The sequence below is a fragment of the Pelodiscus sinensis genome, chromosome 2 (genome assembly GCF_049634645.1).
Source record: "Pelodiscus sinensis isolate JC-2024 chromosome 2, ASM4963464v1, whole genome shotgun sequence".
In the NCBI taxonomy this organism is placed as follows: Eukaryota; Metazoa; Chordata; order Testudines; family Trionychidae; genus Pelodiscus; species Pelodiscus sinensis.
Genome location: NC_134712.1, coordinates 161173925 through 161197541, shown reverse-complemented (window position 1 = coordinate 161197541; position 23617 = coordinate 161173925). Strand labels below are relative to the sequence as shown.

The 23617-nt window shown below is 43.3% G+C and overlaps 1 protein-coding gene across 1 annotated transcript in view; it reads left to right on the top strand.

Annotated features, from left to right (window-relative positions):
* The window catches only part of CNTNAP2 (contactin associated protein 2), a 1606913-nt gene that overhangs the window by 1484418 nt on the left and 98878 nt on the right, over positions 1–23617 (top strand). The window contains exons 19-20 of the mRNA XM_075921713.1: positions 16082–16327; positions 20423–20556. Coding sequence (XP_075777828.1) covers positions 16082–16327; positions 20423–20556 — 380 coding nt within the window. The remainder of the gene's footprint in view (positions 1–16081; positions 16328–20422; positions 20557–23617) is intronic.

The window sequence follows — 23617 nt, the reverse complement described above, 5'->3', positions numbered from 1 at the left end:
GCAAAGATTTATGTATCTGTATACAGAAAACAAATATATAAGGGATAATTTCAAAAAACCTGACATTTGTGGGTCAGAAAGCATGATAATCTTTCAACTTCTCTGTCAGCCAATTACAATAGGACTGCCCGGGTGCTAATATCTATTGAATCCAGTTCTTTTACTGGAGATTAATGGAGCAACTACAGCAAGCTTTTTAGCTGCTCTGAATGAGAATCCATATGAACACAGAGAAAATCCAAATTTCTCATGTTGGGTTTCTGTATGCTGTGTCCATCTGTTATACTTTTATGGCTTCCATTACTTAATATTCAAGCAGTTCACTATTTCTTAGTCTGTGTTTTGTCCTCTGAGCACTCTGCAAGATAAGGAAGTACTATTAGACCCATTTTGTAGGTGGGGGAACTGAGGCAGAGGCTAAAGGCTTGTCTTCACTGCAACAGTTAACTCAAGTAAGTCCACTGAAGTTACTGCACTCAAAAAAACCTAGTGCAAAGGGAGAGCAACCATACTGTAAACCAACACCGTAGTTATACACAGTGCTAAGATTAGCAGCACAGAATGATTCAATTAGTTGCTGTTGCTGAATAGTTGTAACTGGAGCTGTTGCATTCCCACTGCATCACTACTTCAAACATCAGCATCACTTGAGCCTCAACCCATCCTCTCTGATAAACCAGCTAGCTTGAACATAAGAATGGCCATTCTGCATCAGACCAAAGGACAACCTCGCCTAGTATCTTGTCTTCAGATAGTGGCCAATGCCAGGTGCCCCCCAGACATTCCCATCCCTGACAAAACAAAGGCTAGAGACATCATCCCCTGCCCATCCTGATTAATAGCCATTGATGGAACGATCCTCCATGAATGTATCCAGTTCTTTTTTGAACCCTGTTAAACCCTTGGCCTTCACAGGCTGACTGTGTGTTTTGTGAAAAAAAATACTTCCTTTTGTTTATTTTAAACCTATTTGTTTCATTGGATGACCCCTGTCCTTGTATTAAGGGAAGGAATAAATAACTTTTCCTTATTTACTTTCTCCACACAGTCACATCCCCCCTTAGTCATCTCTTTTCCAAGCTGAAAAGTACCAGTCTTACTAGTCTTTCCTCATATGGAAACTGTTCTATATGCTTAATCATGTTTGTTGCCCTTTTCTGAACTTTTCCCAATTCCAATATTTTTTTGAGATGAGGCAATCACATCTGCACACAGTACTGACGATATAAGCATACCATGGATTTTTAAAGAAGCAATAAGATATTTTCTGTCTTATTATGTATTCCTTTTGCAACAATTCCTAACATTCCATTTGCGATTTTGACTGCCGCTGCATATTGAGTGGATGTTTTCAGAAAACTATCCACAACAACTCCAAGATCTCTCTCTTGAATGGTAACAGCTAATTTAAAACCCATCATTTTATATATGCAGTTGGGATTATGTTTTCCAATATCTATTACTTTGCATTTATCAGTATTGAACTTTATCTGCCATTTTATTGCCCAGACATCCAGTTTTGTGAGATCCTTTTGAAGCTCTTTGCTGTCTTCCATGGATAGAACTATCTTGAGCAGTTTTGTATCATCTGCAGTTTTAGTCACCTGTTTACCCCTTTCTCCAGATAATTTTTGAAAGTGTTGAATAGGATTGGTCCCAGTACAAACCCTTGGGGGATACCACAAGTTACCTCTCTCCATTCTGAAAAATGACCATTTATTCCTACCCTTTGTTTCCGATCTGTTAATCAATTACCAGTCCATGTAAGTGTCTTCTCCTTTCCCCCTTGTCATAGGCTTTTTGACAATATATCCCCTGGATGCCCCTTGTCCACATGATTGTTGACTTCCTCAAAGAATTCTAGCACATTGGAGAGGCATGATTTCCCTTTACAAAATCCATATTGACTCTTCCATCCCCAAGAAATTATAAGAGGGAGGTGGGGAAAGTATCTGTCAATTGTAGGACCGGTGCTAATGAGGCTAATTAAGTGGTCTGAAAGTGTCCCATTTTTAACTTTTGATATAAAAATGTGGTGATTGGAGGGAGGGGAGAACTACTTTATGATGCAACATCCTGATAATGTCTTTGTTCGAGCCCAGCGAAACAAAGCACCCTAACCACTGGGTTAACCTTTTCCCATGAACAAGGCAGAAAGCAACCACAAATATTTCTGGACTTGCTCTTGCAACACTGGAAAACATCCCTTGATGTTACTTCTGGGAGTATCTCCATATAGACCCAATGATACGTCACAAGAACATGCAAAAAACATTTTCTCCAGAAACCATTCTTCTGATGTATATTTTATACAGCTTTCTTCTTTGTCTTTTTCCCCACTACTTGGGATATTTTCCTAATAATATATAGCTGGATTCTCCACTCCACTTGAATGCAGTGAAGGGGGAAAAACTTCATGATCCTTGGCCAACCGACTCAGCATATGTTACAGCTTTTAAGGTGCAGTTTTAATTTGTTCCCTAATGGAAAAAGGACCCTCAATGGCTGCAGCGCCCCACCATCCAGCCTTCCACTGGCATACCACCTTCCCTCTCTGTATAGGGAAGTAGAACAAAAGTTCTGAATTGTTTTGGTGTGTTTATGCAAAATTGAATTCTAATTCTAGAAACCCTTCACTTACACTGTGGAATAAAATAACTTCATCATGAGCCTGATCCAAAGCCCATTGAATCAATGAGGGTATGTCTACACTACCCCGCTAGTTCGAACTAGCGGGGTAATGTATGCATACCGCACTTGCTAATGAAGCCCGGGATTTGAATTTCCCGGGCTTCATTAGCATAAGCGGGGAGCCGCCATTTTTAAATCCCCGCTGCTTCGAACCCCGTGTAGCGCGGCTACACAGGGCTCGAACTAGGTAGTTCGGACTAGGGTCCTATTCCGAACTACAGTTACTCCTCGTGAAACGAGGTGTACCGGTAGTTCGGAATAGGCACCCTAGTCCGAACTACCTAGTTCGAGCCCCGTGTAGCCGCGCTACACGGGGTTCGAAGCAGCGGGGATTTAAAAATGGCGGCTCCCCGCTTATGCTAATGAAGCCCGGGAAATTCAAATCCCGGGCTTCATTAGCAAGTGCGGTATGCATACATTACCCTCCTAGTTCGAACTAGGAGGGTAGTGTAGACATACCCTGAGAATCTTAGTATAGATTTCACTGGGCAATCGTCAGGATGCACATAAGGCATCATTACATGTCATTTTTCCAGCTTTTCCTTCATAGAATCAAAGAATCATAGAATTCTAGGACTGGAAGGGACCTCGAGACAATCTCCTGCTCTCATGGCAGAACCCAATACTGTCTAGACCATCCCTGATCGACATTTATCTAACCTACTCTTAAATCTCTCCAGAGATGGAGATTCCACAACCTCCCTATGTAATATATTCCAGTGTTTAAATAAATACCCTGACAGTTAGGAACTTTTTCCTAATGTCCAACCTAAACCTCCCTTGCTGCAGTTTAAGCCCATTGCTTCTTGTTCTATCCTCAGAGGCCAGGAAGAACAATTTTTCTCCCTCCTCCCTCCTTCTCTGCCTTGAGCACTGATCTATTTAATCAAAGAAGAGGATAGACATTTAATGAGTTTATATTGCTAATTGGAATAAATAATTGTTGTATTTCTCCATTTGACTACACCACCACAACGCTCAAAATGTACAGTGATGACAACTAAAGAACACACATTGGGAAATGTTTTAGAAAAGCTTTACATCTCCACTTCTTGTCTGCACAAACTAAACAGAGTGGGGCTGAGAGCAGAATAAACCCGAAGTGCACTGAGTGGTTAAATGAAAATCAATACTGTATGCACGTGACTCAAAGCAGTGGCATCACTCAGCTGTCAGATACCTACCAGAGCTTTGAAAGGGGAGGGGCACATGTCTGTAGGGCAGCAGAGATCAAAACACTGAGCACAGCCATGAGGGCAAGCATTGTGGGATACTGTCAGAAGCCAGTTCTCTCAGCAAAACAAATGGCAGAGTATACACTGATCTTTGTCAGCAATAAAGAAAGGGGAAAAGAAAAAAATATCTCTCGTAAGGGTAGGCGTTTTTTGCCACCAAAACTGGGTTTTTCCCCCAACAAAAATCACATTGCAGTGTGAATGCTCTCACTGTGTTGTCACCAAAAGGCAGGGGGGCTTGGTTTTGGTTTTGGTTTGGGGTTTTTTGTTTTTTTTTGGTGACCAAACTTGGTAGTGTAAACAAAGCTTATATTTCAGCTCAGGTTTCTGAAGCAAAGAGAAAAACATCACTTTTTGTTGCAATTGTTCATGTATCTTTCTGTGATGCAAGTAGTATAATATTCATCATCATATACCAGACCAGTGGCAAGCAAAGTACAGACTGTGAGACAGTTCTGGCACACCATGCTTTTTGTTCCAGCCTGTGGCTGGTTGCTCCCACTCCCAACAAATTCTCTCAGTAACTATTCACCAGAAACTGGCTTATGGGAGCTGAGGGATTTTGCTGGGAGCAGGACAGTGCGGCACAATTTCTTAGCTCCCATTGGCTGGTTTCTCCCCCTCACCAGAAGCCTCCCCCCTCAGCATAGAAAGCCACCTGGAACAGCCAGCTGCTTTGAATGGCCTGGGGCTGCTGGCAGGCAAGGAAGACTACTTGAGAGTGCTGCTGGCTGGAAGCTCCTTAGGTAAATGCCTCCTGGCCAGAGCCTGCTTTTGGCACACTGTCCCCTCCTTCCTGCACCCCTCCTCCAGGCCAGAATCCTCTCCTGCATCCATACCCCTTCCTGGAACCTGCACCCCAATCTCCTGCCCCAGGTCACCACCCAAACACTCTTCATTCCATTCTTCCAGGTCACAACTCCCTCCCAGACCTTGCACCTGCTCCTACATCCCTCCCCTAGGTCAGAATCCTCTCCTGCAACCATATCCCATTTCTGACCCTGCACTTGACTCTCCTGTCCTAGGTCACAACCCCTCCTTTACCCTCAGACTCCACAACCTCTTCTACACTCCACTTCCCTATCCCAGCTCCCTTCTGCAACCAACCTCCATCCCAGACCCTGTATCCCCTCCCTAGAAAAGTGCGACCCCTGAGCACTTACCAAAAATCTTTGGACTGCCCCTCCCCCTCAACAATTATTGACAACACCTGATGTAGTCCCATTGTAAGGACTTGCCCCAATTGAAGTCAGTGGTGTTTTGGCATTGACTTCTATGGGGATAAGTTCTCACCCTAATGCACAATTACACCCATCACCAGAAATAAGCCCCTTAACAACATAGCTTTTTATGCTGATCAGCATTACTACATTTAAAATGCAGAGGCTCAGCTTCCCAACCAGGGTGAGCCAGGACTTCTTGGTTCCGGCTCGTGCCGAGTCCAGCAGCCCCTGTTTGTGGTGGCCAGAGCTGGCGGTGACCTTGGGCTACTGCGAGAGCAGTCCCTGCGCATGGCCAGCCTGAGCCACTGCAAACGGGTTGTTTGGCAGCAGCAGCAGCTCCTGTCTGGGGATGGGGGGCTAGCTCCCCGCTGGAACCCCTACAGACAGGGGTTGTTGCTGGAGCAGCCTCCCCTATCTCCGCCACGCTACCTCTGAGGGTACATCTACACTGAAGAGTTTTTTCAGAAAAACAACTGTTTTTCTGAAAAAATTTCACTTACATCCACACCTCAATTGCATTCTTCCAAAAAAAAATTGAAAGAACAGAGGGTATGTCTACACTACAAAGTTAGTTTGAACTAACGGACGTTAGTTCGAACTAACTTTCATAGGCGCTACACTAGCGCTCCGTTAGTTCGAATTTAATTCGAACTAACGGAGCGCTTAGTTCGAACTAGGTAAACCTCATTCCACGAGGATTAAGCCTAGTTCGAACTAGCTAGTTCGAATTAAGGGGTGTGTAGCCCCTTAATTCGAACTAGTGGGAGGCTAGCCCTCCCCAGCTTTGCCTGGTGGCCACTCTGGCCAACACCAGGGAAACTCTATACCCCCCTCCTGGCCCCGGACCCTTTAAAGGGGCACGGGCTGGCTATGGTGCCCGTGCCAGGTGCAAGCCTGCCAGCACCCAGCCAGCAGACCCTGCACCTGGCACGGCTCGAGCCAGCCACCCGATGCCCCCCAGCCCTCCCCCTCTTCCCGGGACCAGGCTGGCGGCTCCCGGGAGCTTGCCCGGGACCGCAAGAGGCGGGCACCCGCCTGGGCTAGTGCGGACATCGTGGACCTCGTCCACAATCTCCACACTAGGCACAGGAAAGTGGCCATCTAGGGCAGGAGAGCTGCCAACCTGGCCACCCAGGAGCAGGTGTGCATGAAAATCAAGGGGGTCCACTGAGACCCCCGACCCTGAGTCCTGAGCTTAGAATGGCCGTCCTGGGTCAGACCAAAGGTCCATCTAGCCCAGTAGCCTGTCTGCCGACAGCGGCCAACCCAAGGGACCCTGGAGGGGATGGACCGAAGACAATGACCAAGCCATTTGTCTCGTGCCATCCCTCTCCAGCCTGCCACAAACCTTGGGCAGGGACACCACTCCTACCCCCTGGCTAATACCACTCCATGGACCCAACCTCCATGACTTGATCTCACTTCCCTTTAAACTCTGTTCCAGTTCTAGCCTTCACAGCCTCCTGCCGCAAGGAGTTCCACAGGTTGACTCTTTGCTTTGTGAAGAAGAACTTTCTTACTAGTTTGAAGCCTGCTACCCATTCCTTTCCTTTGGTGTCCTCTAGTCCTTCTATTATGGGAACTAATGAAGAACTTTTCTTGATGCACCCTCTCCACCCCACTCATGCTTTTATAGACCTCTATCATAGCCCCGCTCCGTCTCCTCTTTTCTACGCTGAGAAGTCCCAGTCTCTTTAGCCTCTCTTCATATGGGACCTGTTCCAAACCTCTGATCATTTTAGTTGCCCTCCCCTCTCCCACCCTCTCTCTTCCCCTCTCCCACCTCCTTTTCCCAGTCTCCCCAAGTTTTGTTCAATAAAGAGAGATTCTATTTTTGACGACATGTTTTCTTTATTTTGTACATCAGGAAGGGGGGCTAGGGAAGGGTAAGTGGAAGGAGGTGAGGGAGGAATGGGGTACGAGCCCCCGATGGGGAGGACTGGGCTGGTTCTGCGGGTTTCTGGGGGTGGAAGTTCTCCTGCAGCCCCCCAATTGCTCCCTCTCCCCAGATGGCAGCCTGCGGCAAGTGCAGCCGGTCTGATGACCCAGTGCTGTGATGTGCTCAGTGTGGGCACTCGGGGCACTCCAAGCCAGGACTGCTTTGCAAGCGGGGCACCCCTGAGAACTGTCTGTCCGGGGTGGGGGTCGGGTCCCTTTAAGCACAGCCCTCGGCTGGCCTGAGGCAGCAGCTCCACACTCTAAGTCCTCATCTGATGCCCTGCCGGCATTGCTTCTGGCCATCCTTAACCCCGGTTCAGGGTCCACTTAATGTGGACATGCTAGTTCGAATTAGCAAAACGCTAATTCGAACTAGTTTTTTAGTCTAGATCCGTTAGTTCGAATTAGCTTAGTTCGAATTAACTAAGTTAGTTCGAATTAGCGCTGTAGTGTAGACATACCCAGAGGGGTTTTTCCAACATTGGTATACCTCTTTCTACAAGGAAGAAGCCTTTTTCCGAAAGAGCTCTTTTGGAAAAAGGCATGTGTGCACAGGGAAGAGGGAGTTCTTTCAAAAGAAGAGGAAAGAGGAAAAAGCACAGGTGCCTTGGTGACCACTCTGTCCATAGTAATCACAGCTTAAATGCGAGATAGCGTCCATTCATGGTGGACGCTATCTTTTGAAAATGCAGATCACTTTTTCAATGTGCTTTTGCTGTGTAGATGCTCTCTTTCTTTTGGAAAAGCTTCTTCCAAAAGAAGCCTACGGTCTAGACATAGCCTGATAGAGGCAGCAGCGGAGTGAAGCAGGCAGCATCGTAGAGACGGTGCTGGGGGGAATCAGCTTTTAAGCCAGCTCCCCCCAGCAAAGTCTCCTGTTTCCCTCAACCCTTGCCGCCTCTCATACAGATAGGCTAGCATCCCTAATTAAAATGACATTGTTTCCTCTACAGATCTACTTCTTGTATACATTCAAAGTCAGATCTGCTTATTTGAATGGTTACAATATGTTTAACCATTTTTTTTTTACTCCTGTTAATGCCACAGAGCCAACTCAGCTCCTGCAGAAAGAGCTGAATGTTATGTAGCTCATTTGTGCAACAGTCAGAAATGTGTATGAAGTTCTGTTCTCTACACCTGACTTGTGCAAATCCATTGATGGCAATGGCATTTCACCGTTGTCATTAGGATCACAATTTGAAGACAGTCAAGTCACAGGTATAATTGAAGGCAGCATTTGGCCCGTAGAATCTTAATTATTTGTGATGATGATGATGTATAAAAAGGAAAGAGAAGTCAATGGAGTTTCACTGATGTAAAACCAGTAGGAAAGAAGAGTCAAAAACTTTATCAGTACCTGCTTAAGTCTGCAACATTTAGGCAGGAACTCTCAAGATAAAATGCATTCTTTTGAAATTTCTGATGATTCTTGTTAGTGGTCCAGATAGATATAGCACAAGAATAGGTTTTATCAAAATATTCAACACCTCTGGCATGATTGGAACTGGATTGTGCCAAAATAAAAATAATCAGATGATAGTGGGAGCAAGGTGTTAGAATAATTTTGAACCTCAAAATAAGTTTGTTAGTTCTAAATATATGTGTTTTGCATGGAGGTTTGGATCTGTTTTTCTTTCCTAGCTATTTAAATATAAGAATAGATTTTCAGAATGTATATGGTTTATTTTGAGAGTACACTTCTTGCTTGGTAAAATTGCTTTTGTTGTTTCACAGATCCTATCTGGTGCTTCTCCAGACAGCTAATCCAAATTTCTTTTATTTATGTTTTTGCTAAGACTGTCAACAGAGCATGACTGCACTGCATATTGGTTTAGAAATATGTGCCGCTAGCCAAAGAAAACTGATCTGCTACTGCCATGGTCTCTTCCTTGAAGCTTTTGTCTTGAAAGGGCAGCGTACACAACAAATCTTTACCATATTTTATCTTCTAGGACACTTCTTTTCAGATGGCTCATCTAAAATGTTCCAAAAGAGACCAACAATGTGTATACCCCATCAACAAGGGGATTTCTTTTATTTTAATCACTCTATTTCCTAAAGAAAAAAATGTATTCCCTAGTTAGGCAAAAATTCAGAAAATATCCATTTAGTTAATAGTGCTTTACACACATTCTTAAATGTTTTCCTGACTCAGGAACTTAGATGCCTCTTATTTAAAAAAAAAATCCTCAAAGTGATCAGTATTTGGTGTCCTGAGGGTAGGTAATTTCCTCATTGATCACCAATCAGCATTTCAAAGCCAAAACTGAGTACAATTTAGAGAAAATGATCTGCCAAGAGTTTATGATATTTTAACAGAAAAATAATGGGCCCACTCCTACAAAAGTATTCTCTGCTACCTCTTTAGAAATGGATATTGAGTTGTGTGCTTAAGTCTCGTTGACTTCAGCACCTGTTTAAATACTTTGCTGAACTGGAACCTGAGCTACAGACACTCAGCACCTTGCAAGATCAAGCCCAAAACGTATAAAGTGCTACAAACGTACTAATCTATCCACAGTAAACTGTGTCCCTAAGAGTCTTAAGGCAAATGTTAGTTAGATTTTAAGGTATGCTACAATATTTGGATGCATTTATAATTATACAGCTATTCACTATTAATTATGTGCCCTTACCTGGAGTTCGTTTCAAGAATTTTCCACTTATTTTGCAGGGTTGAAACTGTTAGTGTCCTGCCTGAAATATGTCTCAGAAATATATATATATATATTGCATAACCCATGTTGGTGAAAAGCCATATGAAGGAAAGCTGATGTTCCTAGCCAGGGAACCCCATTTGCATTATCCCTGCCCCAAAGAGCTTGCTGTTTTAAAAGATAAGACATAACAAGCAAGTAAAGAAAATGGACTGGGAGGGAAAGGGGGAAAACAATACTGTTACAGATGGGCTGTGTGCACAATTAATAGCTGTAACAAGTCAAGCGATAGTGGTGATATTGGCTCACCACCTGTCTAGCAATATGTTTTGGGTTTTTTTCTAAGCGAGATGAGTCATAAAGATGGATTTCAAGGATAATAAGGTAGCAGCCATGTAGGTTTTTGCAGGGAGCTTTAAACTGACACCAGGGTAACTGAGAGCAGACTTTTGCTCTATGCCTACAAGTATCATTTCACCCACCACCGAAAAGCAACCATACCTGCAAGCAGCCTTTCTGCATCAGCAGCTCTAGACAATGATGTACCACAGAAGTATTATACGTTTGTTTGTTAACATTTAAATCAGAAGCTATTTTAGGGCAAATCCAGCAGCCTTTACAACTGAGCATAGTGCTAAATACTATAACCCAGAGGTGGGGAACCGTTTTTGGGTCTGTGGCCACTGATCCACAGAAAAATCAATCAGGAACTGCACACCAGTGAGCAGCAGCAAAAAACAAAAAAGAAATCTTCACTGATGTGGCCCCCAACTGAAAAGGAGAAAGACATTCTCCATCTTCCCCTCAAACACCAGAACGTAGGAAGGCCGCAGACTAGTAGATTTTGTGTGCTCCAGCCCCATGGTGGGGCAGCAAGGGGACTGAAGGGCCAGCACAGGCTCCCCAGTGCTGGAGGTCCTTGAGCCTCAGGGGGCCAGATCCAGCCAAGCTGGGGGCCACATTTGGGCCCCAGACCTGAGGTTCCCCACTCCAGTATAAAGAAGCCCATTGTTTTCAATGCTACAATGCTTACAGGAGTAAGCACTAAACTTGGTGATAGGTATATGCACAATAGTGCTCTTAGCTATTTATCCAAAATAGTATTAAATTGGGTCTAGTGAAAAACAAAGGTATTAAACTAAATTGCCTTTTCTATAGCTATTTGGAGATGATTTTAAATGTCTCCTAAGAAATAAGACGGAGAATATCTTTTTGCCCTTATATAAATCCATGGTACGCCCACATCTGAAATACTGCGTACAGATGTGGTCTCCTCATCTCAAAAAAGATATACTGGCATTCAAAAGGTTCAGAGAAGGGCAACTAAAATGATTAGGGGTTTGGAATGGGTCCCATATGAGGAGAGATCAAAGAGACTGGGACTTTTCAGGTTGGAAAAGAGGAGACTAAGGGGGGATATGATAGAGGTCTATAAAATCATGAGTGGTATGGAGAAAGTGAATAAGGAAAAGTTATTTATTAGTTCCCATAATATAAGAACTAGGGGCCACCAAATGAAATTAATGGGCAGCAGATTTAAAACAAATAAAAGGAAGTTCTTCTTCACACAGCGCATAGTCAACCTGTGGAACTCCTTGCTTGAGGAGGCTGTGAAGGCTAGGATTATAACAGGGTTTTTAAAAGAACTAGATAAATTCATGGAGGTTAAGTCCATAAATGGCTATTAGCCAGTATGGGTAAGGAATGGTGTCCCCAGCCTCTGTTTGTCAGAGGGTGGAGCTGGATGGCAGGAGAGAGATCGCTTGATCATTACCTGTTCGATTCACTCCCTCTGGGGCACCTGGCATTGGCCACTGTCGGCAGACAGGGTACTGGCCTGGATGAACCTTTGGTCTGGCCATTCTCATGTTCTTAAATTACAGCTATAAATCTACCAAAGTGGCTCTATATTCTTTCCAGTACAGGTTGCACCTCTATAAACTGGAACTCTCTGGTCCAGCAACATCCGTGGTCTGAATGTTCCAGGATCATAGAGTCCCGGTGCTCTGTGATGAGAATGGAGAGACCACTGGGCAACATGCAGTGCAGCTGAGCAGCAGGGGGGAAGTCAGGAAGCCCAGCACATGGCTCATCTGGGCTGCAGGAGAGGGCCAGGAGCCAGTTCACGGTTCAGCTGTGGGTTGTCGGGGATGGGGGGGAAGCCAGGAAGTCCACTGGTGGGGGCAGGGCAGGGGATGGAGTCAGTGGGGGGGGCAGAAATGACCTCCCCTAGTCCTGAGAAATCGCTCATCCGGGACCAGTCAGGTCCTGAGAGTACCAGACCAGGGAGGTACAACCAACCTGTACTATGAGATCACAGTTTGGACTACTGTTTTATGTGATTTCCCCGCAAATCCATGGATATCCTCTTTACATACATCCACAGGTATCTACATCCATGAATGTAGATTCAGATATCCATGGATCATTTTTGCAGATGCAGATGTGGATATCAATTTTGTATCTGTGCAGAGTTCTAGTCACTTCTAAATATAGTATTTCAGTTCTTGGAAAAGTGTCATAAGGTAACTGGAAGATTTATTTTTTCTAGCACCAAATTAAGCCAGACACTTGAAGAGGGCATCAATGAAATTTCTCATAATGTAGCCCTTGTTTTACATCTTGGCTAACTTGCTTGTGGCTAAAGACACATTAATACCCTCCAATACAAGCATGTATTACTGCACATTTTTAAAATCAACATTTGGTTGCGCTTCTTTTGTGCTACTAGTATTTGCTTATACTTTTGTAAAGGATTCAGATTCAGAAGGAGCATTAAATGAAGTTCTTCTTAAATAGTATTGTATATTAACATTGTAGCAATTTAGATGGTAATCTGATGCAATTGTATATTAAACATACATTTAGAAATAATATATAAAGAGTTACATTATTATAGATATTTTAATAAATGATTTTCAGCTGATATTGTTATAAGTTCAACAGGTCAGTAAGTTTACTGATCTCCTTGATTCATATCCATATTTAATTTCTGTAACATATTTATAATATCTATTATCCTTTATAAACTATTCATACATGGGCCTGTGATAGATCCTAATTCAGCACAATCTAACTCAGCATCCTGTCCTCTAATCCCCACTAATATAGGTTAATTGAGACCTAATTGGATGGTCAATAAACTGAGCAGAGCTATAGCTGAGGGACTAATTGGGGAGGCAAGAAACCGCAGCAACTGGATGCATAAAAAGGGAGAGGATAGTAGCCCTGAAGTGTAGGTCAAGAGACAGACAGGATGTCTGCAGGCTCTGTTCTAGTCCAAAGCTGTGCAGCAACACAGCCCCACAGCTGCTTAATCAGCTCTACCCAGTCAGGGAGTTCTGTGCACAGAGCCGGAGCCCCTGACTGGGCGGGGCTGATTAAGCAGCTGCAAGGGAACTGTGGTATAGAAGTATGGTGCCTAACAGGAGGCATTCTGTTCACCAAGAGCACAAATAGTCAAGATGTCACCCCCCAAGTCACTGAGGGCACGTCTCCACTATTAACTCCTGAAATAGCTATTTCAAAATAGCGTGTCCAGACGACAAATCCCCACTGAAATAGCGCAGAGCTATATAAAAATAGCATGTCCACATTGATTGGAGCATGACTCGCATTTAAAGCCCCCTGGAAGTACTCTGGGCAGGGCATCAGGACAGCAGTCACTTCCAGTAGCTGCTGCCTGGGCCTATCTGAGGCTTGTGCTTAAAGGGGCTCCTCTCTACCACCATGTCTCATACCCTTCTCATCGCCTTCCTCCTTGAGGGACAGCAAACTTTTCTAACTGTGGGCTCTGGTTGCTCTTGCGGATGACACAGCAGTTCTGCCATGGAGTGGGACCTGCTGCAAAGCACTCACCAGGTCTTAAACCTGCTGCTGCACCTCCTGGCACAGTTACTGCAGGCTGCCATCATGGCACTCACGCCAGGGCACCTCCTCACCCCACTTCAGGTGCTTCTTATATACCACAGTCCCACCCACCCTGCCCTGCACACCGTGCACCACTGCTTCTGGCTCTGGGACACCAATTCTGACAGGTGGGACTAGATCATCACGAAGCAGTGGGACAACCAGCAATAGCTCCAGAACTTCCACATGCACAAGGACACTTTCCTGGAGCTGTTCGAGTGGCTCACCCCTGCCCTCCAGTGATGGGACACCCACATGAGACCCACCACCCCCTCCAGAAGTCGGTTGCTATTGCTATTTGGAAGCTGCCACTCTGGACAGCTACCGCTCCATCAGGTGCCAGTTCTGTTTTGGGAGATTGACCATTGGGGCCATGCAGGTTTGCCTCTCTTACAATTGCCCTACGATTGTCTTGCGAGGGTGGTAAAGCACTGGAATGGAGTTACCTAGGGAATGGGGAACTCTCCCTCCCTGCAGGTTTTTCAGTCCTGCCTTCAGAAAGCCCTGCCAGGGATGGAGTAGTTGAAGTTGCTCCTGCTGTGAAAAAGGGGTTGAGCTCAGGGACGTCCCTAGGGCTCTGGCAACCCAATGATTCTATCATTCTACAGGCAGTGGGGGCCATCAATGCCATTCTGCTGTGCAGGGTCATCATCCTGGGCAATGTGGACCCCACTGTCACCAGCTTTACCACCATAGGCTTCCCCATTGCGTGGAGGGGGACATCTTGAAAGGGGGTACTGGCTCTAGGGAGATAATGACCTCCTAACTGGAGGGCATCGTGTCCTGACTAGCCTCATCTTCCTCTTCCATGTCCTCTTCATCCACAGCCCCATCTTCCCGGAGGCTGAGGATGGACATCTCCTGGCCTGAGTCAACGATGTGGGAGGGGAGGGAGGAGGCAACCCTCCCTCCCAGGATGTAATGCAGCCACTCAAAGTAGTGGCATGACTGGGGTGCCACCCCTGACCAAGAACCTTCATTCCCTGGCCTTTGTGTAGGCCTCACACAGTTCTTTTGTTTTCATGCTCACCAGCTCCTGCGTGTGCATGTGGCCCTTCTGGGCCAGGCTGGCAGCCATCTGGCCACAGACTTTGGCATTCCTGTGCCGGGTTCGGAGATCCTGGAGGTTAGCCTTCACTCCCCAGACCTCAATGAGCTCCAGGATTTCTGCACCAGACCAGGAAGGGGCCCTCCTCTTCCACCCCGGCCAGGGGCTTTGGAGCTGGCTGCTGGCTCACTTGCAGCCCTGGGGGGCTTGATGGGAGAGCTGGAGTCACTCATGACCTCATTGAATGGTGCTGCTGTGTGGCACAGATTTCACAGGGCTGGTTGGGGCCACAAGCCCCTGCCCTTCTGCCTGAATCTTTAAAGGCAGCAGGGGAAGGGAAACTACATAGTTTTGAGGGGTGTGGACACAGAGGCCACCAGGGCAGCTGTGAGAAGCCCTGGAGGCCAATTATTTCAAAATAAGCACAGCTGTGCAGTCCATACTCCCCCTATTTCAAAATAGCTATTATTCCTCATGAAATGAGAGGGTTTTATTTCAAAATAACAAGAGTTATTTTGAAATAATGCTGTAGTGTAGACAAGCCTTGCTTGAAGAATGCTCATACGTAGCCAAAAAAAAAAAGTACAGTGTGCACCATACTGACCAGTTCACAATTTCTTTGCATGACGAACTTCTCCAACGATGCCTGAGGACCACAAATATTCTCATTCTGCCTGTCTCTTGCCAGGGACAATAGAGGGAAAAGAACAGCCGTCTTTCCCTCAACCGACTGAATGCAAGTTCTTAGAAGTTACAGTTGGCAAATATCCCTAAGCTTCATTCTCCTTTCAGTATAGGACTGCCTTCTCAGTAGATTACTTTTTAGTTCTTTGTCCATTTTAAATCTCTCAAATCCTGGAGCTTTCAATGATCTCTGCAGGATTATTCCACAATCTGGTAGAACTCGCCTTTTGGAATTTGTTCTTGGTTCAGACTCTAGTTTTCTTTTCTTTTGACTGTTTTCTTATAGCTCTGAATATTTGTATCTGCTCTTTCTAAACATTGTAAACTATATACATGATGGGAATTAGAAAAAAGTATAGTCTGGTGAGCAAGGGACTAACCCCAGGATTCAAGCAATTGGGGTCAATTCCCAACTGTACTACAGGCTTTCTGTGTGATCTTGGGCAAGTTACTTTATCTCTCTATGTATTCATTTCTCCATTTATAGAATGAGGACAATATTTTCCTTCCTCCTAGGATCAATTTGTTAATGGTTACAAAGTGCTTTATCACTTAATCTAGATCGACTTAAAATGGGGCACCAATTAAGTTCAACAAAATTAATGTATGTACTCTTATTTATTCCTGCTAGTTTTCAGAGAATGTCTCAGCACATTTACTTTCTCCTTTACCTCTCTCACTCTTGTTGTTTTCAAGATGTTGGAGCATTTTTTGAAGAGGGGATGTGGCTCCGGTACAATTTCCAGGTCCCAGGGATCAGTGCAAAGGACTTAGTCAGCCGAACTATGTTGAGCTCTACAGACCATGATAACACTGTGCCAGACCTCACCTTGAATAAAGAAGCACTCAGTTTCAGCTTCAGTACCACCAAGTCCCCTTGTGTTCTCCTGTACATCAGCTCTTACGCCCAGGACTACATGGCAGTTCTTGTCAAGCCATCTGGTAAGCGTTTCTTCACAAAACTTATAACTAATACAAAAAATTGGTACTTTCTAGCCCAAGCAAAATCCATGAGCTAATGGGAAGATTTCTCCAGCTATGTAATTTCAAATGAGAACACATCAGGTCTGATTCAGTATTTTATTGCACAAGATTTACACTGGTGTAACTCATTTCAAGTCAATGGAGTCACCTGTAAATAATGTAACAGAGTGGGAAGTCAGGCCCAGAGGGTGGATTGTGATTCTGGCATTAAAACCCAAAGCAGTATCCATTTTAATAAATATAAAATACAGTGGTTAGATTAGATGGTAGGGAAGCAGTTTTGAAGTCAGGTCCTTGAATTCATGTGTATTGTATACAACCTATTATTTTCTGTCCCCATCAATTTTTTTCTAAACATTTTCTTAACCTCTCCCATCACCAAGGGTCTGTTCCAGCTTCTGCTGATGTCAGTAGGCGTTTTACTGTTGACTTCAAGAGAAGTAAGAATAGGCTTCACATGAGGAAACACTACAAAATATTACTTTATAAAAATCATAAATAAGGAAGGCTTGGGGTCTAATGGTTGGAGCACAGGTCTGAGTGACAAGAGTTATGGCTTCTGTAACTGGCTCAATCCCTGAATTGCTGAGACAGGGACAAGTCTGTGTGTGTCACTGTCTCTACATAAGACATAAAGCGAATACCCATCTCACAGAAGGGATTTGGGTGATAATCAGTTTGGGCTACTGCCACTTTAGGGACTAAAATTTCAAATCTCATGGGGATTCCCAAAACAATGGCCCAAACCCCACTGATGTCTAAACTCATTCAGTGCCTACATTTTTTGCAGTAAAAGTTTCTTAGGTGCATGGCTGTTGGGGCATTTACCTAAGAGATGGCAGATTTGTGTTTATATTCCTTCTTCCCATCAAGTGGATTAGGGGACTTGAACCAAGAATTTATAATTACTGGGCTAAAAGCAATGGTGGGCAACCTGCAGCCTGTGGGCCGAATGCAACCCACGGAGGCTACACCTGTGACCCATGGACCCCCTGGCTGCCCCCATCCCTGGAGCTCTTCTTCACGAATATAGTATAGGTTCCTATTGCCAAGCAATGGTTTGAAGCTGAAAATCCCAAGCAAAGGGAAGTGCCTATGTTGCAAGAGAGGAGGAAGGACTTAGCATATACCTCTTGACTTGGCAACTCCCATTGGTTACCTTAAGTGAGGAGCCTCCTAGCATGCTAGGTTGTTTTTTTTTTAGTCCTGTTCTGAGGCTCTAGTCTTTCCTCATTCACTTTACAGGGAGCCAAGGTGCCTGGCTTTGTGAATCCTAGTGGTTTTCTAGGTTTCTAAAAGTTAGGTGTGATGCAGATGAGTGCCATCACACCTCAGTTACTTTAAAGCACTCTGATATCTGATGTTCTTATTGCCCCTCCCACTGCTCCCCCTAAAATTAGTTTGTTACATAATCAAAATGAATATAGGGAAAGTCAATGACTTAATACTACAGACTCCTATGTTTGTGAGTTACTTTATTCATATGCCAGTGCTTTCAGGATCAAGCTCTAAGGATCTTACTCAATCCCACTTAATTCTAAGCAGACACAATATCAACTCAGTCTAAAATGTTTAGTGCTACTTAATGTTGGGGAGAGAAGAGCAGTGAGAAGGTGACTGGTGTTTCTGAGACAAGAAGGAGTGCTTATGGACAAGATGGAATTTTTTTTCAGTTTGCTTTAGGACTGATGCATTATATAGAATTTTAAAAACTTCAGAGGGGTAAGCGAGTTAGTCTGTAACAGGAAAAACTTAAAAAACAACAAATAGTCTAGTAGCACCTTAAAGACTAACAAAACATATAGATGGTATCATGAGCTTTCTTGGGCACATCTGAAGAAGTGCCCAGGCTTTAGTGGTTTATTAAGAACCCATCAAAACTCCCAGATGCATTTATATCTTTTTAAAATAAGTTCCTATCCTCACATTAACAATAAATAGACAGCTGTGCCTTTGTCGAGCCCATTGACTTCCCACAGCCCGCGTATTATAAATTGCCATATTGATTATTTAATTCTAAGTTTATAACAGTAACATCAGGAAATACAGATTGAACCTTTCCTACAGAATTACAACTCAAATATAAGGTTAGAACAATATAGTTAAGATTTTCAGTAAAGGTTGCTTTAAATCTACACCTAAATTCACTTTTAGGCACTCAAACAACTGGCCTAATTTTCATTACCTCATAGTAATGTCTGTTGAAGTCAGTGGAAATTTTTAGGGACATGTCTAGTGAAGACCTACTAATTTGAACCGAGAGGGCACCAGTACTCCTGCTCCTCACAAAGAGTAAGGGAACCCAACAAGAGCAGTTGCTACTGTCGACCTTCTGCTGTGTGGACAGTGATTTAGGATACATCGACTCCAGGTATGTAATTAACGTAGCTGGAGTTGCATATCTTAAGTTGACCTTCTCTTTTAGTGTAGATATTCACTTCTGAAAATCTGGCCAGCCATTTATGCCTAAATATGCACTTAGAAGTAGAGCTAGCTAGAAAATAGTAAGTGATAGAAGTGTAAAATGTTGGCTTTTTGTTAAAATAGCAGAAAAAGAAAATATTTTGATACAAAATGATGCTGCCAGGTTTCATGGGAGTTTTAGTTAGGATGCCTTATGCTCCCGTTCTCTTCTGTGGATTGGCCTCTTAGGCCAGGCTATATCTTTAAAAATGCACAATGTTTCCCTCTCTTTGGCTATGTCTATACTACATGCCTATTTCAAAATATTATTTTGAAATAACGAGCTTCTTATTCCAACTTCAGTCACCCTCATTTCACGAGGAGTAAGGGAAGTCGAAGGAAGAGTGTTCTTCCTGCGACATCCTGTGTGTAGACAGCACCAAAGCCAAGTTGAGCTACTTCGACTTCAGCAATGCAATTAACGTAGGTGTAGTTGCGTAGCTTAACTTGGCTTTAGCCTGCAGTATAGACGTACCCTTGGTGCAGGGAGAGAATGCATCATAGGAGTCCCTGGTCATGCTGCATCTATGGAAGAAATAATCTAGATAAAGAGGAAGAAAGCATAAGATACCTGAACTATAGTTCACACGGTGCAGAACTGCATCTTTATAAATCAGAATATTTGGGGGTTTGTCTAAAAACTGGCAACTTTGGTGTGATAGCATTCCATTTTTTTTATTAAATATTGAAATTTTCTGCAAAAAATGTTCTGAAAAAAATTAATTTCCCATTGAAAGAGCTGCAACAAAAAAAAATTGACCACTTCTGCTTAGCAACCTCACTTGAGGCACCCATTTGTCAAAACACTTGTTCATAAAATATTAAAAGTTTGTTTTTCAGAAGACCCCAAGGATAGCTGACACATAAACAACTAAGGGGGATGAAAAGAAAACCTTTTTTGTTCACATACTATGTCAATATCTGTCATAAATCAGCTCTTACTACACCTATCTTTATTTTAGTGATGGAAATCCTTATTGCCTCTTCCTAATAAAACTAGTATTTTCTTGTTCTGTATTTAGCTTTAAAATTGTATTTGAACAAGGATAACAGTCTCAAAAATACATTTTGCTTTACATGCTTAAATTTGTAAGTCACTTTCATCCCAATACATGCATAGTTCTGACTTATTTGATTTTTAGCTGCTTTGGTTTTGGGATGCTTGTCAATGTCTGGTTTATGGTTGTAAACTGGAAACAGTACCCCCACTATATTTCAATGATCAGGCAGTGACTCTTCCTGTTTAAATTCTGCTGCAGCAGAGCTCAACTCCAAGAGTCAGGCCTGCTGACAGAAGGGACAAAGGGGGCGATTGCCCAGGGGCCCACCCAGGTGAGTTAAAGGGCCAGGGCAGGCCACAAGCTCTGCCACCTTCACGACAGTGCTAAAGCAGGCTTCCTGCCCACTCTAGTTCTGTGCTGCTCCTGAAAGCTGCCAGCACATCCCTACTGCCCCTGGCAAGGTGGTGGTGGGGGGGGGTTAAATGTGAAATTACAGAGGTCATAAGTGAAAAGTTAAATGAGGAGGGAAAGAAAGCTCTGGGAAATAAAGATATAAATAGCTACAAATGCTGTACATTTCTTTCTGTAGGAAGCTTACAGATTCGTTACAACCTAGGAGGCACTAGAGAGCCATATAACATTGATGTAGACCACAGAAACATGGCAAATGGACAGCCACACAGTGTTAACATCACACGGAATGAAAGGGACATAATTCTCCAGGTAAATATACATCTATCCTTTGGATACTATATAGCTTTATCAGTAACAGTGATAACAATAGTAATTGGTATTCCTGTGATCATTCCATATAAGATATGAATGCATGTTACAAACATAGCAAAACTGATCTCCTGTCTACTGTCTAGTCATTGGAGTATCCTTCCTCCCCTTTCTTTCTTACCTCAGATATGTCTACTCTTACATTTCTAAATATGAATATATTCACTGAATGGTGCTATAGTTAATGGAGCTATTCAAGAGAATAAAGTTAGAGACGTGCATTAAGTGTTGGCAAGATTTAGAATGTAAGTGAAGGCGTATGATTGAGGGCATAGGACTCTAAAGGTACATCTACACAGCAGTGTTATTTTGGAATAACTAACGTTATTCCAAAATAACATAGTCTACACACAAGCAGCCTCAATTTACTTCTCTGTAAATGAGCACGATGCTATTTACATGCCTCACAGAGCACTATGAGAAGCAATTAATGTTTTCCAAATATTTATTTAAATATATGTTAATTAGCTTCACTTTCTGTTCCATATATATATATATATATATATATATATGGAAAATATTGAATGATGTGGTATAAAACTTTATTGCCACGAGTTTCAGATAGACTGAATACTTATGAATGGCAAACCAAAAATAAAATAGGCATACCATCCAGACAAGTGCCAATAAAAACTTCATACCACACCACAGATTCATTTATTGTACAAATACTTCACATTTTACAGAAATGCTATTGTAGAAATAGTTTGGAATTATTCAGACGTGGTTCTGGCAGTTTTTCATGTTCTTCTGCATTTATAGCTAAGCTATCTTAGTACCATGATTCTAGCTGTCTGAGCCTTAGGAACAGAGGAAATACATTTTAGAAAATTACACAAAATTGTTTTATTGTTCATACTAATGTATTTGTGAACTACGAAGTCTAGAAATAAAATCTGTTTGTCCACCAGGAAGTGGGAATTTCTGGAGTTTCTACTGGTATAAATCTTGCTGCTAGTATTAATGTGTCATTAGTGTAGAACTGAATATTGCCCTTGTTTGGACTTAGGGCAGTATAATTTTGGAGGGAAATTCCACATTTGGGAAAATAAGGGAAACAGTTCTCTGATGGGGTTTGTTAGTGATTTTGGTTGTTTTTTTGTTTTTTTGTTATTTAAATTATGGATGTTAGAAGATTGACCTGCAGGTCCCTCAAGCAATCCCAATTAGCTGGTCCATCCTTAGGGCATCCAAAGAGTTGACTTCCTATGTTACCTTGTCTTCTTTAATCACCTCTCCTAGTTCAGAGTGTGAGGGAACCAGAACAGCAGGCACCATAAATAAAAGATAACAAGACAAGGTCTCCTTGGGAACCAAGACAACAGATCAAGAATGGGGCTGTCACTGTTTTTTCCAGGAAGCAATCAAAATTGATACCTGCCAGTAAAAAAATATCAGGGAGAAGCTTTGTCAGTTGATTGTGGCATCATTTGCCTGACGCTCACAGTAGAGTATGCACTCATCTCTGATAAGATATGTAGTCAATTATCCCTCTGGACCTTAAATGTTTCTATTGCGTGCTGTCTGGAATGTTTCCTGAAGATGTATGGCTGGTTGTTACAATTTATTCTAGACCTCGTTGCTGGGATTTGAAACATTCTCCCATTCTCTATCTGGAAAATCCCAAAACAATTAAGTGTGCCAGTCTTGCATTAATTATCCTAACTCTAGCTTCACATGGGTTTAATTCAACATTTTTACAGTATTTTACACTGGGAGTGAGAGGGAGTAAACTACCCATTTGAGTCCTTGGAGGCTTCCAAACACTTCTAGGGTTGCCCTGAAACTAGGTTGAGGGCAGGTCAGCAGAGATATGGAACAAAACTGAATTAAATTGTTGGAGAACAGATGCAGGTGGGGCTTATTAAACTACCGGGTGCAACTAATAAGCATAAACAAGGGGATAAAGAAAGGAGTGGCTAATGGTAGGAAAAATCCTATGCTACCTATATCACAAATTAGAAAAGGGAGGATTTTAATTTGATTCTGGTTTATGCCCCAGAAAAGGGAGGGCTTTGAGGTTTACCTGGGATATGTCTAGGCTACATGCCTCTGCTGAAAGAGGCATGTAAATTAGACTACCTGGCATAGTCAGTGACGCAGGGATTTAAATATCCCCTGCTTCATTAAAATAAAAATGGTTGCCGCGCTGTGCCAGCTCAGGTGATCGTCGGCACAGCGCAGCAGTCAAGACACGGATTGGTCGACAGGGAATGCCTTTGTTGACCACTCCTGTAAACGTCACTTCACGAGGCATAAGGGAGCGGTTGACAAAAGCATTCCCTGTCGACCAATCCACATCTTGACTGCCGTGCTGTGCCAACAATCAGCTGAGCCGGCACAGCATGGAAGCCATTTTTATTTTAATGAAGTGGGGGATATTTAAATCCCCGCTTCATTGACTATGTCGGGTAGTCTAATTTACATGCCTCTGTCGGCAGAGGCATGTACTCTAGACATACCCTTGGTTTCCTCCTGTAAATGAGGCAACTCTAACATGGGCCTATACATACTTTAAGAAGAAGACATTATTTTGTCCCGGTGGGCAGTTGTAATTTCTGATGCAGAGCCCATTCCAAGACATAGGATTAATATGACCTGCCTTTTCCCAGAATTTGAGAAGATACTCGGGCCCAATATTTCAAACATGTGCACTTCTCTGTGCTTGAAAATGTAGAGCTAAAAGTGACTTCTTAGTGCCGTAAGGCCACAGTATATTGTTTGGGTTCTTTTTGGCAGAACGCTGCAGTGTCAAGCGGATTTGTATTTCCTTACATAAACCATTTTCCAGCCTGACTAGCAGCTTGTTTACCTCGTTTTAAAAGAGGCAGCTTGCTTGCCAGGTGCAGTTTCTCAAACTCTCACAGCACTACGTGGTATAAAAATGTCACAGGGAGGATTAAACTCTCATCAGTGCGCCAACTGCGGTGCATGTCGTTTCTTTTTCTTGTGTTAACAGCAAGTTCATATTCAGAATACCTGTCTCTCTAACTTACTGTAG